Source organism: Canis lupus, chromosome 13, assembly GCF_048164855.1.
Source record: "Canis lupus baileyi chromosome 13, mCanLup2.hap1, whole genome shotgun sequence".
NCBI lineage: Eukaryota > Metazoa > Chordata > Mammalia > Carnivora > Canidae > Canis > Canis lupus.
Genome location: NC_132850.1, coordinates 37,820,215 through 37,833,351, shown reverse-complemented (window position 1 = coordinate 37,833,351; position 13,137 = coordinate 37,820,215). Strand labels below are relative to the sequence as shown.

Genomic DNA, 13,137 nt, shown 5'->3' with positions numbered 1-13,137 from the left:
GTTTTTATATCAATTACCAATATCATTTTTATATTTTTTATTCCAATACATGAAACTTGAGAAGACTTTTTTCTGTATCATTTAATATCCATTAAATTTTCCTTAAATACTACATACTATTCAAATAATGATTCCGAAAACTGCTTTTCAAAAGTGAAGAGCTCCCATATTTTATCTAATAATAGTTATGGCCAAAGTGATTACAATAAAAAGTAAGGATTAAAAGAGATTGCACCTCACTGGAAATTTCTGTAGATAATTTCATGGAAAGCTGGCCAAGAGTTACATATCTTGAGTAACTGCATTTATTCTTTAACAAATTCTACAGAGTAATGTTTTATAAAGAAAAAAGTTACTTGAATAATTTTCCCTCATAAAGTTTCCCTATTTCTATATTAACCTGAAAGTACATCATAAATAAGCTTTGGCTCTTTGACTATCATATACTTACACAAAAATCAAAGCTCAATTTATCCTGTGCCTAAACACACTCAACTATCCATGTCCACCAAACAGAATTTATGAACTGAAGTATCTGTCTTGTAGCTGACATAGTTTGAGCTATGATAACTGTGATGTCATAGAAAGATTAATATCCACATTTCAGATTCACCCTACCAACAACTGTTTGTGTTTTGTTATATACAGTTATATTCTAGGAGCATATGACTTTTCAATGGCATAACTGAACTCATATAAACAACATAATCTAGTATGAATTAGCTTGTTATTTGAACATTTTTAAATAATACCATTAAAAATAGCTAGCTCTAAGTTTTTCAAGCAAGCCAAATGCAAATTTAAAGTACTTAATTTTGAAAACTAAAAATTCATTTACTTATGTAAGGTAATCCAAAATCTACCTTATCAATTCTGATTTGAATAAATACATACTGTACCTGGTTACTGCCGTGACCAAAAGGAGTACTAGATAAATTAGTGGTTACACTGTGCAAAATAATTTCGCCACTGAGAGATCCAGAAGCAATGTAGCAATCATTCCAATTATATGTGACACAAGTTACTTCATCTTTATGATCCTGAAAGAAATGAAAGTAAGTACACTGCCACATAACCTTCACACCTTACATTTATTTACATGTTTGTAAATTTCATTTATTGTAAAATATTATGTATTTGTAAATCTAATATCTGCTTTAACATTTTCCTCAAATAACCTTAAAAAAAATTACTCAAATGAGTAGGAAACTATTTGTTCAACACCAAGCCTTCTCAGGGAACAGAGACTTGGTGTTATCATCGTAATAATGATCAGGTACTCTGAAACAAGAGACAAAAAGGAAAGGTAATTTTCTAGACGGCATTACGTCTACCTTCCACTGACAAGTAACCTTTACTGCAAGTTAACTATTAGGAGAGTCCCTGGCCTCGAGGGTATCACTGTTCAATGAGGAAGACTAGGAAGACCGGACATTTAAATTAACATGAAATTGGCAGAAGGAATGCTAGATGAGTAGGGGAGGGGAAGTGTCCTAGGAAAGAGGCATCACGGTGACCTGAGTTGACAGAAGAAGCAGTGGGGAAGACATAAAACTTGAGTTCAACCTTAAAAGAAAAAATGAGTGATAAGTAGGGGAAGAGGAAAGAAACTAGACACGCAAAACCAGAGAGAGAGAAAAAAAAAAAGCCCCAAAGCCAGAACAAGCAAGGCATGACTTAGAGATAAGGTAGCTGTTTCCACTTTCTGAATACCTACTGATTCTGGGAACATTAGGAATTCTTATTAGTCCTCAGAAGAATCTTGAGAGGCAAGGTCACTTTTCTCTTTTTATGGATTAGTTAACTACTTGAGGCACAGAAAGGCTAAGAAATCTGTGCAAGCTCACATCACTACTAAGAAGCAGATCTAGGATTCAATTCCAGGCCAAACTCCAAAGCCTATTTCCCTCTCAGGGTACTAGGCTGTCTCCCAATACAAAGGGGAATTCACTTTGAGGAAACAAAACAGGTTTTAAACAAACTGTATTTTCCAACATCAAACTAGAGATACCTAGCAGGAGCATAGAAAAGTGATCAGGGCTAGGAGTATAGTTTTTAACAGTCTGTTGTTTTATCTTTTCTTTTTTTTTTCTTAAAGATTTTATTTATTTATTCATGAGAGACCCACAAGGAGAGGCAGAGACACAGGCAGAGAAAGAAGTAGGCTCCCTGTGGAGAACCACATGGAGAACCCCATGCGGGACTTGATCCCAGGACCTTGGGATCATGCCCTGAGCCGAAGGCAGGTGTTCAACCACTTAGCCACCCAGGTGCCCCTCTGCTGTTGTATAAACAAACTAACTTGTGTATCTAATAATTAGATTAATGTAGTATCAAAAACAGTAGCTATAATATTCCCCTTGTAATCATAATTTTTTATGATTACTAGTATGTCTGGAGGTATCTTTACACTTTATTCCCTTCCTAAGTCAATGAAATAACTGCTATCCTGAGGAAAAAAAACGTCTGATGAGAAGAAAAAAAAAAGACAGTGGACATTTAGTGCATTGTTCCCATTTGGAAAATTAAGAACACGGGGTCCAATACAATTTGTATGACTTTATAAAGAGGCAAGCATCGTCCTTATTTTGACTGTGGAAAAATAAGTCATCCAGTAAATATGCAATAAGCACCTACCAAGTGCCAGAAACTGTTCCCAGGAAGAGGACCGCAGAGAAGAGACCCAAAGGTGAAAGATTAGATTTCCCACTATCACAATCAGTCAATCAAATACTTACTAACTGAATGAATAAAGAAATGAAGTACTCTAGGAGTTGCAACCAGTAAGAAAGAAGATAAAACGATCTGGAGTAATTGGGAAAACTGAGGATGGAAAAATAAGAGAATTTTGCCATGCCGTAAAAGTACAGGGGTAAGTGATGCTCCTAAAGTGAGAACATGCGACAAAAGTGGCCACAGACTTCTAATCTCTTCTCAATTTCTGTATTCTCTGTTCATAGTAGGTATACCCCTCTAAATAGCTTTAATTTTCATAATTTAAAAGCTTAAACATGGATAATATCTGAGTTTGCATCTCATCTTTGTCATTACTAGTTGTTTTACATAGAACAAGTTTTTTAACATCCCTGAACCAGAGTTCCTCCACAGGTATAACGAGTTCCTCCACAGGTATATTCTGCTTTGCAGAATTCTTGTGGCACACAGAATAAACATATGTTAAGCACAGTGGCTGGTATACCAAAGAACTCAATAAAAGCTAACTATTCTCATTATTGGCAACTCTTCAATTTTCCTTAAGACTCTTCAAAGTTTAGCTAATATCTGAAATAATGAACTTCCAAAGGTAAGAGTTTAAACAGCAATTACAGGATTACACTTCTGTTTAACTAAAAGAAATTCTCTTTTATATACAATTTCCCTAGTAAGAATTAACTCCACGACATTTGACATTAACAAAATGATAATGATGTCTAGTATTTGCTTCAAACTAATCTAAGGGTGAGATTATATAATAATCTGATTAGAGAGTAGATAAGAGCACATATAAAATAATCTTGGTCATGAGCTAATCATCAAAGTCAGACAATGAATATGTGTACGTAGGTATATATATCAATGTTTAGAATTTTTCATATTAAAATTTTTTTAAAAAGACCTATGAAAATGAAAAATAAACTTAAAGATCAGTGTCCAAATATTAAATATACATAATAGTAGAAGCAGAATTCCAAAAAGATCATAATGCAGAAGCTTTCATGTGATGACTATTTTTATTTTCTAAAACTGTAAAAACGCTAAGTATTTAAAGAAACACTAATTGTAAATAGTAAATTATTTTAGAAAATATTTCATGACCAAAATGAAAACATATACACACAAAAATAACAGAAATAGCAGCAACCAAATACATTAGAGAACTAAGAAGTCAATGCCCAACTTTGATTAGTAGGTCTATTACATCCATCCCAAAACCACTCTCATTATTTTCAAAGAGATTTCAAAAAAAGATCTCTGATGACAATTCACACTTAAGAAAAAATTAAGGAAGTGATTAACTCAAAAAGAATGGAACTAAGTGAAAAAATTAGGGAAAAGTTTTAAACACAAACAATATGCATTAGTGACATACATGGAGGCAAAAATAGACCAAAAAAAAAAAAATTCTGACTAAATAGCATCTTTATTTTCCCTAACAAATCTCACTTCAATTCTGAAACATCTTATTTTTATCATAAAAGCTCAAAATTAAAAGTCTGGTAACTAAACATCCTCAGATACTTTTTTACTTATAAGGATTTAAGAAAAAACAAGTTGCTTACCTTAAGAGATCGATGAACTCTTTTTGATTTTAAATCCCAAATATTAACAGTGTGATTTAGGCCTCCACTTACCAAATACATAGATGTAGAATTTAAACTGACACATGTCTGTTTTTGCTATTAGAGAAAGAAAAAAAAAGTTTTAATTTAATAGAGCTCAGAGCTGACTTTCCAGTCCCATTCAACACTTAGTAAGCACTTTATATGTTGAATTAAATGCTATAAACATGATAAGACTTAGATTCACCTCTCATCATTTTCTACATGCATCTAACAGCTTAAAAGGAGTTCAAAAAGGCTTCAAGGAACTCAACCAGAATGGTGTTCTCCTCCAGAGAACAGAGGGGACAGAGGAAGCTTAGGAACACCAGCAAGTCTTGGCCTCCCGTCATGGCTTACTTGCCCTTACTATTGCCCCTTAATAAAACCTACTCTTGCACTTTCACAGAATATCTTTAATTAGAATCAACCCATAGCTCAGAAAACACTAAATGCAGAAGAGACATTATAAAGGATGTCTAAACCTCTTCTCTCATAGATGGGGAACGTTCATAAAACGCACAAAATAATTTGCCCAAAGTCTCACAACAAAGTCTCCCCAAAAGGAGTCCAGGTCTCAAACATCAGGTCATCCGAACCTGACTCGACACTCTTCCTCACATCTGTAAAGGCATCATCCACTCAGTTTCTCAAGATAAAAATCCAGAATCATCCTTGATTTCTTTTCTCCCTCCCTGCCATCTACCATAAGTTCTTTCAACTCCAAGCCTAACATAAACATCAGAGGGGATCCCCTTTATCTACCACTGCTACCAGCACACTAATCCAAACCCTACAGAACCACGATTAACAGCAGCCTCCTAACTGGTTGTCCCATTTCCAACCCTACTCCCCTACATTCAATGCTTCACATGTAGGATGACCTTTACAAAAGGCAAATCAGATCATGACTCTCTCATTTAAAATTTTTTGATGGCTTCCAATCATCCCTAGAATAAACTGCAAACTCCTTAACCTGCCTTTCAAATCTCTTCCTACCTGGTCTCTCCCCATTTTCCTCCTCACACTCTAATTTTCCAGCCTCACTGACCTTCTTCCATTCCTTAAATGTATCAGCCCTGTATTTGCCTCAAGGCTTCCACACAAATATTCTTGCCTGGAAACCTAAAGTCCCTGAACTCTGGCTAATGACTTCTTCTGGCCGACAGACAGCAACTTCAATGCCACCCCTTCAGGAGACCTCCCTTGGCCACCTAATGTTGCCCCGCTCGGTATCTTCTTTCAGTTCTCTGTGTAACACCTTACTCACTATCTGGGTATTCTGTTTAGTAGTTCACTCTCTACCACCAGAATGTCAGCTTCGTTAGAGCAAAGACCATATTGATACTCAATAAATATTTATGGAATAAATGGCTAAAAATACAGAGGTTTTCAAGTTTTTCTTACAATGAGTATCTGTGAGTGTGACTAAGATGCTGTACCTGCTCTTGAAGAGCACGGTTTGCCTTTTATCAACCAGAGATGCTCTCTTCCTCAGTTTTACGTAACTGAGGCAGTAGATCTCAAATTCCTTATCTACCCATAGCAGACATTCTCCGCTCCAGCCTCCAGCATATCTGGGCTAGAACTGATGCTTGCATCAATCCCACCTACCTTCAGGAAAGGATGGATAGAAATCAAAAGTCCTTTTTATTTTTTTTTTTATAAATTTTTATTTATTTATGATAGTCACACACAGATAGAGAGAGAGAGGCAGAGACACAGGCAGAGGGAGAGGGAGAAGCAGGCTCCATGCACCGGGAGCCCGACGTGGGATTCGATCCCGGGTCTCCAGGATCGCGCCCTGGGCCAAAGGCAGGCGCCAAACCGCTGCGCCACCCAGGGATCCCCTCAAAAGTCCTTTTTAAATTAGATGAGAGGTCATATTTCATTGTCCTTCTGTGTTCCAAGTGAGCTACCTTACCTATTCCAGTGTATAAAATTATGACAATTCATAATGCTTTAGGGCCTGCTATGAAAACTTTGAACCTTAAATTGAGAAAAAGCTAACAACTACTTGTACCTTTTTAGTTAAACCTTATTCTTAAAAAAAAAAAAAAAAAAGAAAGAAAGAAAAATAAAAAGAAAATTAGCTTCCAAGGAATATATGTGACTGAAAATGGGGCCACTATCATTATCCCAAATCAGAGGGATTAACGTGTAAAAACTAAAGGATGAGAAAACAGTATGCAGGGAGAACTTCATACAAATGCTCTGGGACCAAAGCTCAGTTTGACAAAGCCACCTGTTCCAGGAGAGCTTGGGGAGACTCAGGCACGCCCCTCAGTAACCAGAAGGACAGAAGCTAAAGCAGAAGTTACCATCACCCAGGGGTCTTAGCTGATGGTCCTGTAAGGACAGGGCTACATCATTAGGACTCTTAAGGTCAAATACACCTGGTGACCTAGGTAGGACTTGGGCTTTAAGAAGGCAGCAATACCAGGGAATCTTAATTTCCCACAGAGAGATGGAGAAAGCAAGTGACAAGAAGACAGAATCTAAGTCCTTAATTGCTCCCCTAGGATCCACTATTATTTTACCTAAAGATGTTTTAGTACTCATCTCCTCAAACCTTATTTAAATGTTACTGTATTTTTTTGAGTTTAGGTTAAGAATAATACTTTTAAACACCTTTATATTTAGCTGCAAGCATTATAAGAAGCAGTTACCATCCAAGTAGAACTAAGATTTAATTTTAAAAGTTGTTTTGTTTTGTTTTTTTTAAATCACTTACCCCTTCGCCAAGCTCGAAAAGTAGAAAAGGTTTATTTTTGTAATGTGAAACAACAATCTTGTCACCACTGGAAGATGCTGTCACTAGAAAGTTATCTAAATGAAGAGTTATGGAGCATCAAACAATCCATGAGCATCTCTAGCACTAGACTATTATTGCAAGAATTGTGATGATAAAAGCACTGCACTAACCTAAGAAGACAAAGAAATGAATATAGCTTATATATCAGCTTTCACAAATGGCTCAGGTTACTAATTACTAAGAGTAATTCTCTTTACTACTACCGCAGGGAAGACCTATCCTCTCCGGCTTTGCTATTACTTGAAAGCTATTTTACCCAAGTGAAATACTACTCCATTTTCAAAGAATAGGCCAGAAGGTCTAATTTTATCCTTAAAGAATGAGATCATGATAAAAGCAACATCAGCAAATATCAATCAGCCTTTTCATCTATAAACACTGCTCAAGATAGTTATTTATTAACACAGTACTTGGTACCAATTTAAGTTAGGAAACAAATAAAAAATTAGACCAGTTTCCAAAAATCATACCACACTACCTCACAATCACATCAGTTTTGTTGATAGACCATTAAGTGGTTTATCAGCAAATGCCAACTCTAATAAAACTCCTTGGAATAAAAATAAACCCAAACTAATAAATCTTATCAAGAACTGCTTTTCTCTTATACAGTAACAGGGAAATTAAGCTCTACACATAATAAAAACCTAATAATAGACAGAAGCAACCTCACATATCCGTCACTCTGTTTAAAACATTTTCCCCCCACTACCCATCTGAAGAGTCCTTCAAAAATGTACTCCCTTCACCAGTTTGATTAATAGAGCACCAAAGTAATTTACTTTGCTACTTTAATACAAAATCAAGGAATGATAAAGAGGTATATTTAATTCAGTAAGAAAATTAATCATTTTTATTGCAAATTTGCAAGAATAATTAGGTTGGGTGTGAAAACTTGTTTTTTGTTCATAAATCAGTCATATTTTAAAGCTTTGATACTTTTACTTTCATCAGGAAACAATATTAATTTGATATTTATAAGGTCAGGCGTATGTTAAAAATTTGTCGTTTAAGAAACAGTCTGTATGTTTAAGTTATACAAAAGAATGATAATTTCTAGCATACCAAGTTTATATAACATTTTCATAGCATTTTGTTTACAGCAGTGGTTCTACTGAGGGCGATTGGCTTCTGGTGGGTAAAGGCCAGGAAGGTTTCTAAACATCCTAAAATGCACACAGCAATCCTCATAACAAAGAATCATCTAGCCCAAAATGCCAATAGTGCAAAGTTGAGAAATTCTGATTTCTAAGCTTCTTTCACTCGTTTATTTTATCCACATTTAGAAGCTTACTAAGACAGGGAGGGTGGAAATCAGAAACACAAAAAGCTTGGAAAATTAAATCTAGACAATTTCTGTTTCAGAAATCATACTTTTCATCATACACAGAAAGAGAAATACAGAATACATGAGTAAGATGAGAATGTTGCACAACTTTATTTTTTATCTCCTCCCCCAACTTCGCTTCTGCCTTTGAGTTCTGTCTTTAATTTTAATACAGACCAGATCCATAAATAGCCAAATGTAGATGCGAAAAATCATTCCAAAATCTTTCAGAAGTTTTCTCACCATTACCTACCTTATGCCATTAGGGTTCAATGATGAACTGTTGATAACAAAACTAATTATATGGTCTGTATCTAGTTATAATAGTTATACATATATAAAATATATATATTTTTAGGATGCACCTATAATAAACAATAAAGTGAAACCTCTATTTCACTTTATCTATCTAGCTTTCATAGCTATGCAAAATGTATTTTTTATTAGGCACATGTAAAAGTTTCATTGATACCAGTTATTTAACCTAACAAAAAGTGGTTATTAAATTAAAAAAAAAAAAGGATACTATTGCTGCTCCAACACATTGAGCTGATTCCATGTGGTGATGTGTGTGGGCTGAATTTATCCACCAATGTCAGAGATGAAGCATCCCATATTTTAATATCATCTCCAGATGAAGCAAATCTGAGGTTTTCCTGCATGACTGCACCTACAAATAGTTCAAAACAATATATTTTAAAAAAAAGTAATCAAGGACAGGCCAAAATGAAGGATCTAATCTAAATCAAGAGGCTCTACTGGTTCACTTTTGTTCCAGAAGGGATGCTCACCACAGAGTAGCTGGAATGATCCTTCTAAAATCACATTCTCTCATTTGACCCTCCCAATGGCTCTCCACAGCAATTATAGCTAAATCCAACTTCCTTGGCATGCCTAACATGACCTGGCTCCGGTGAAACTGTCCTACTCCTCTTCCCCAGGGCCACCAGACTCACAGGCCTTCTTGCCTTAGTCTCTCCATCTGCTGCCCCCTCTGCCTGGAATGTCCTTTCCCCAGATTTCCTCTGGTCATCTCCTTCACCTCACTTCAGTCTCAGCTCAAATGTCTCCTCAGAAAAGCCTTCCCTGACCGCCATGGCTAACACAGCCCATACCAGTTACCCTTTATGCAGTTTCATTCTTTTTTTTTCATGGCATCTTCTGTTATTTGCAACTCTTATTTGTTCTCCTAACAATGTCTGCCTCTCCTGACTTGAACAAAACAAAGATCCTGAAAATGGATTTTGTCTTGTTTACGATCAGTCTTGAAATGTTCCTGGCACACAAGTAATCAAATAACTGTTGGCTAGAAAACTTATGTCTTTTAAAAATGTATGATAAACTGTAACATCCCTGCGGGTCAGAATCCAATGACTCCAGTTTTTCCCAATAACTCCAAAATTAGCAAATATAGCCAAAAGAGATGTCACTAAGTCCCTATACCAATATTTGTTCTACAATGCCCTCATGCATATTATTTGTTCACAGTAAATAATTCAAATACACAAGAACAGCAAGTAGAAGCAATGCCAGACCAGTCAGTAAAAAATGCTTGGGACGCCTGGGTGGCTCAGGTCTTGATCCCGGAGTCCTGGGATCAAGTCTCACATTGGGGTCCCCAAGGGGGGCCTGCTTCTCCTTCTGCCTAGGTCTCTGCCTCTCTCTCTCTCTCTCTCTCTCTCTCTCTGTGTGTGTGTGTCTCCCATGAATAAATAAAATCTTAAAAAAAAATTGCTCAAAAATATACGGAAAAAAGGAAGGGAACAGGGCCTAGAACTATATACCCTCCACACCTTCCTGGTGTGGAGTGTTAAGACTACAACACAATACTAGTGATGTCACAGAGTCCCAAGTCACCAACAAAGCATCACATTTATGTCCAGTATATCTTATTTCAGAGGCCAAGTTAAAAGGTGTAATAAATTATGGGGCCCACTTGATTCTCAAGAGACAAAAAAGAATTTTTTTAATGTGCTTATGAAAAGACTAAAACTTTTGTTAACCAGGACAGTCACGTATGGGGTTCATTATGCTTCACGCATCTGCTAAGTTCAATGTTTCCAAACGCCGACAGTCATCTGTTGAAATGCAGACCGGCCGTGTTTGGATTTGGGGCCTCGACACGTGGTAACGTGCGGCTGGTTCCCTGCTCAAGGTGCAAGTGCATGCTGCCAAGGGGGTCTCTTAAACCCAGTACACACAACTTGGGGAAAAAATGTCTTCACTACAATCGTACACCCTCCTGCTGAGCCGTGTGGTGTAAGCGCGGAAAGGTGACATTTAAGTGAAGGCTGAGAAAAAGTGGGTTCACAGGATCGGCCCCCAAGTCAGGGGCCAGGGGCCGCGGCAGTCACTGGATGTCCGCTCCCTTCCACGGGACGGGGGGGGGGGGGGGGGGGGCACCTGCCCCACCTCCGCCTTCGGGGAGCCGAGCACCTCCTAACGGAGACGCACTGATTACATCAGCGTCTCCAACAAGGTCCCATCAAAGTGAGCGGTCAGGACGCGAGGCGGCAGGCGACAGCCCACCCGAATTTAGGGGCAGCGCCTACAGGGCGGAAACCCACAATCCACCACAGCCCTTCGCTGCAACAGAAGTTCTTCAACTTTCCTCCGCCCGAAGTGCACTTTCCTCGCAGGAGAACTGCTCAGCCGGGGTTACCTTCTGAGGTGCATGCGAGCCCGAGAGGGGAGCTACAAGGGGGAGGCGGCCAACTTTCCGGGGGACAGCACCCCACTCCCGTCACCGCTCGCCCCCCCCCCCCGCGACCCCGCCCACCTCTCAGGGCCGAGCCGGGGACCGTGGCCCACCGAGGTGCGCGCCCCCGGCCCGCGGCTCCCGGGCACTTCCGCGCCAACCCCGCGGCCCCGGCCCCTGCCCGACAACTGTCCGGAGCACCGGACGGGCCGGGGCGCGCGGGGCCTGGGGGCCTCCGACCCTTCCCCGGGGTGGCCGGAAGGCTGGCGGGGTTCGCGAGCGAGCAAGGACGCGGCGGGCGGCAGCGCGCGGAACCCCCCGGAACCTCACCTCTCCACCGCGGCACCCCGGGGGCCACGGCGCGGCCCGCTCCGGCGCTGGGCTTCCGGCTCCCGCCCGGACGGTTAAACTTGGGCGGCCGGAAGTCCCGCCCGCGAGTGGCGTCAGGGGGAAGGGCTGCTCGGGGCGGGGCGGGGGTCGCGGTCCCCGCGGGCGGTGGGAACGGCCTCCCGGCGGCTCCCCCCGCCCCAGCCTCGGTGGTGGTGTGCATTTGTTCGCCGCCCTCCCGCCGAGCCCCCGGCGCTAGGCGGGACTGGGCGCGGCGACGGGTTAGCCTGGGAGGCCGTGCGCGGCTTACCCCGCCGGCCCTGGCCTCGGGGAGCTTACGCTCGCTCGCTACGAGGCCGACTTAGAGAGTCAAGACCTGAAGAGCGGGACTGCCCGTTGCTTCAAAGGAAAGCTAACCCGGGAAGAAAAATAGATGAAAGGGAAATGAGCACGGATATGGGTTTAGGAAAGATTTCATCGCAGAGGAAACCATGGAGAGCAGATAATACCCCGTGCAATTTACAAACCAGAGGGCAGGCTCGGAAAAGCGAAAAAAAATACCCAAATGTGTAAGTGCCCGAGGTATCTGACTTCAAAACCCATGGTCTTGCTTCCTGATCACTGATCTTTCTTAAAAATGCTGCAGGGTCAGGAACATCAAACACCACCTGGTTGGGAAGGCTTTTGAAAGGGAGGTTTCCCAGAGTGGAAAAGAGAAGAGCTGAACTGAGTCTTAAATACCAAGGCCTTTTCTTTTTCTTTTTTCTTTTTCTTTTTTTTTTTTTTTTTTTTTTTTTTGTAGCTCTGATAACTTTTGCTGAGAATACGGACAGTAGGGCATTTCTTCTGCAAACAGGATTATTCTTTCATCACAAGTGTGGGGAAGGAGTAGGAGTGGGTTTCTGAACTAGGTACATAAGCCCCAGTTATTTGTACCCATGTTGCAAATAAACCCAAAAACTCTGAGTGCCGTTTCTTCAGATCAGAAGTTGCAATTCTAACCAAGTTGTAAAGATTGGTGGGGAGCCTCAAAAGGAGAAAGATAGCAAGCAGCAACTGCCTTAAGTGTATAGTTTACGGTTCTTGAGTTTATTAAACCCAATTTTGACAGGAATAGGAGCCAAAAAAAGTTGGAAAATGAGGAAATAGGGTAAGGGAATAAGGGCAGGGAGAATTGGGGCAAATGAGAAAGAAAGGACAATTAACTAAATCTCTGAAAAGTTAGAGCCAGAAAGAAAATTGAAAGTAGAATTTATGTGAAACGAAATATAAAAATATATGTCATATAATACGCGTTATATACTCTGATATAACAAATGTATACAATAGATGTTGAATGCATACTTTACTAAACATATGTATGCATGTATAGATATAATGTGTATATGTATACTATATATACATGTATATGTCATCCTTCTAAAATACTATTATATGTCCCCCACTTTACATATGAAGAAACAGAAGTTAAGTAACTTGCCTAAGGTCACACAGTTAAATGATATGGACAGGAATTAAACCCAGAAGCATAAGTCTACAAAGACTGCTATTCAGTCCTTTTGCTATCTAGTCAAGAGCTAAAACAGAGCATAAAGAGCCAAATGTTAACCTCCACTGCCCCTCGTTGCTGGTGCCACAGCCTCATCAAAAC

At 39.6% G+C, this 13,137-nt stretch overlaps 1 protein-coding gene across 6 annotated transcripts in view; it reads right to left on the bottom strand.

The window, feature by feature from the left end:
• NEDD1 (NEDD1 gamma-tubulin ring complex targeting factor) overlaps window positions 1–11,640 on the bottom strand; it is a 46,950-nt gene extending 35,310 nt beyond the window's left edge. For 2 of the 6 annotated variants that reach the window (XR_012005905.1, XM_072773188.1), the window contains exons 1-5: window positions 11,490–11,619; window positions 8,988–9,131; window positions 7,054–7,148; window positions 4,281–4,397; window positions 900–1,040 (exon numbers count right to left, since the gene is read on the bottom strand). Coding sequence is in view for 5 of the 6 variants with exons in the window: in XM_072773188.1 (XP_072629289.1) it covers window positions 900–1,040; window positions 4,281–4,397; window positions 7,054–7,148; window positions 8,988–9,123 (489 nt within the window). In the remaining variant the exon portion in view is untranslated. Of the gene's footprint in view, window positions 1–899; window positions 1,041–4,280; window positions 4,398–7,053; window positions 7,149–8,987; window positions 9,132–11,240; window positions 11,361–11,489 lie in introns of those variants that run through there. The other 4 variants (XM_072773189.1, XM_072773190.1, XM_072773192.1 and 1 more) reach the window with 3 other exon arrangements.
• Window positions 11,641–13,137: the final 1,497 nt, after the last annotated feature.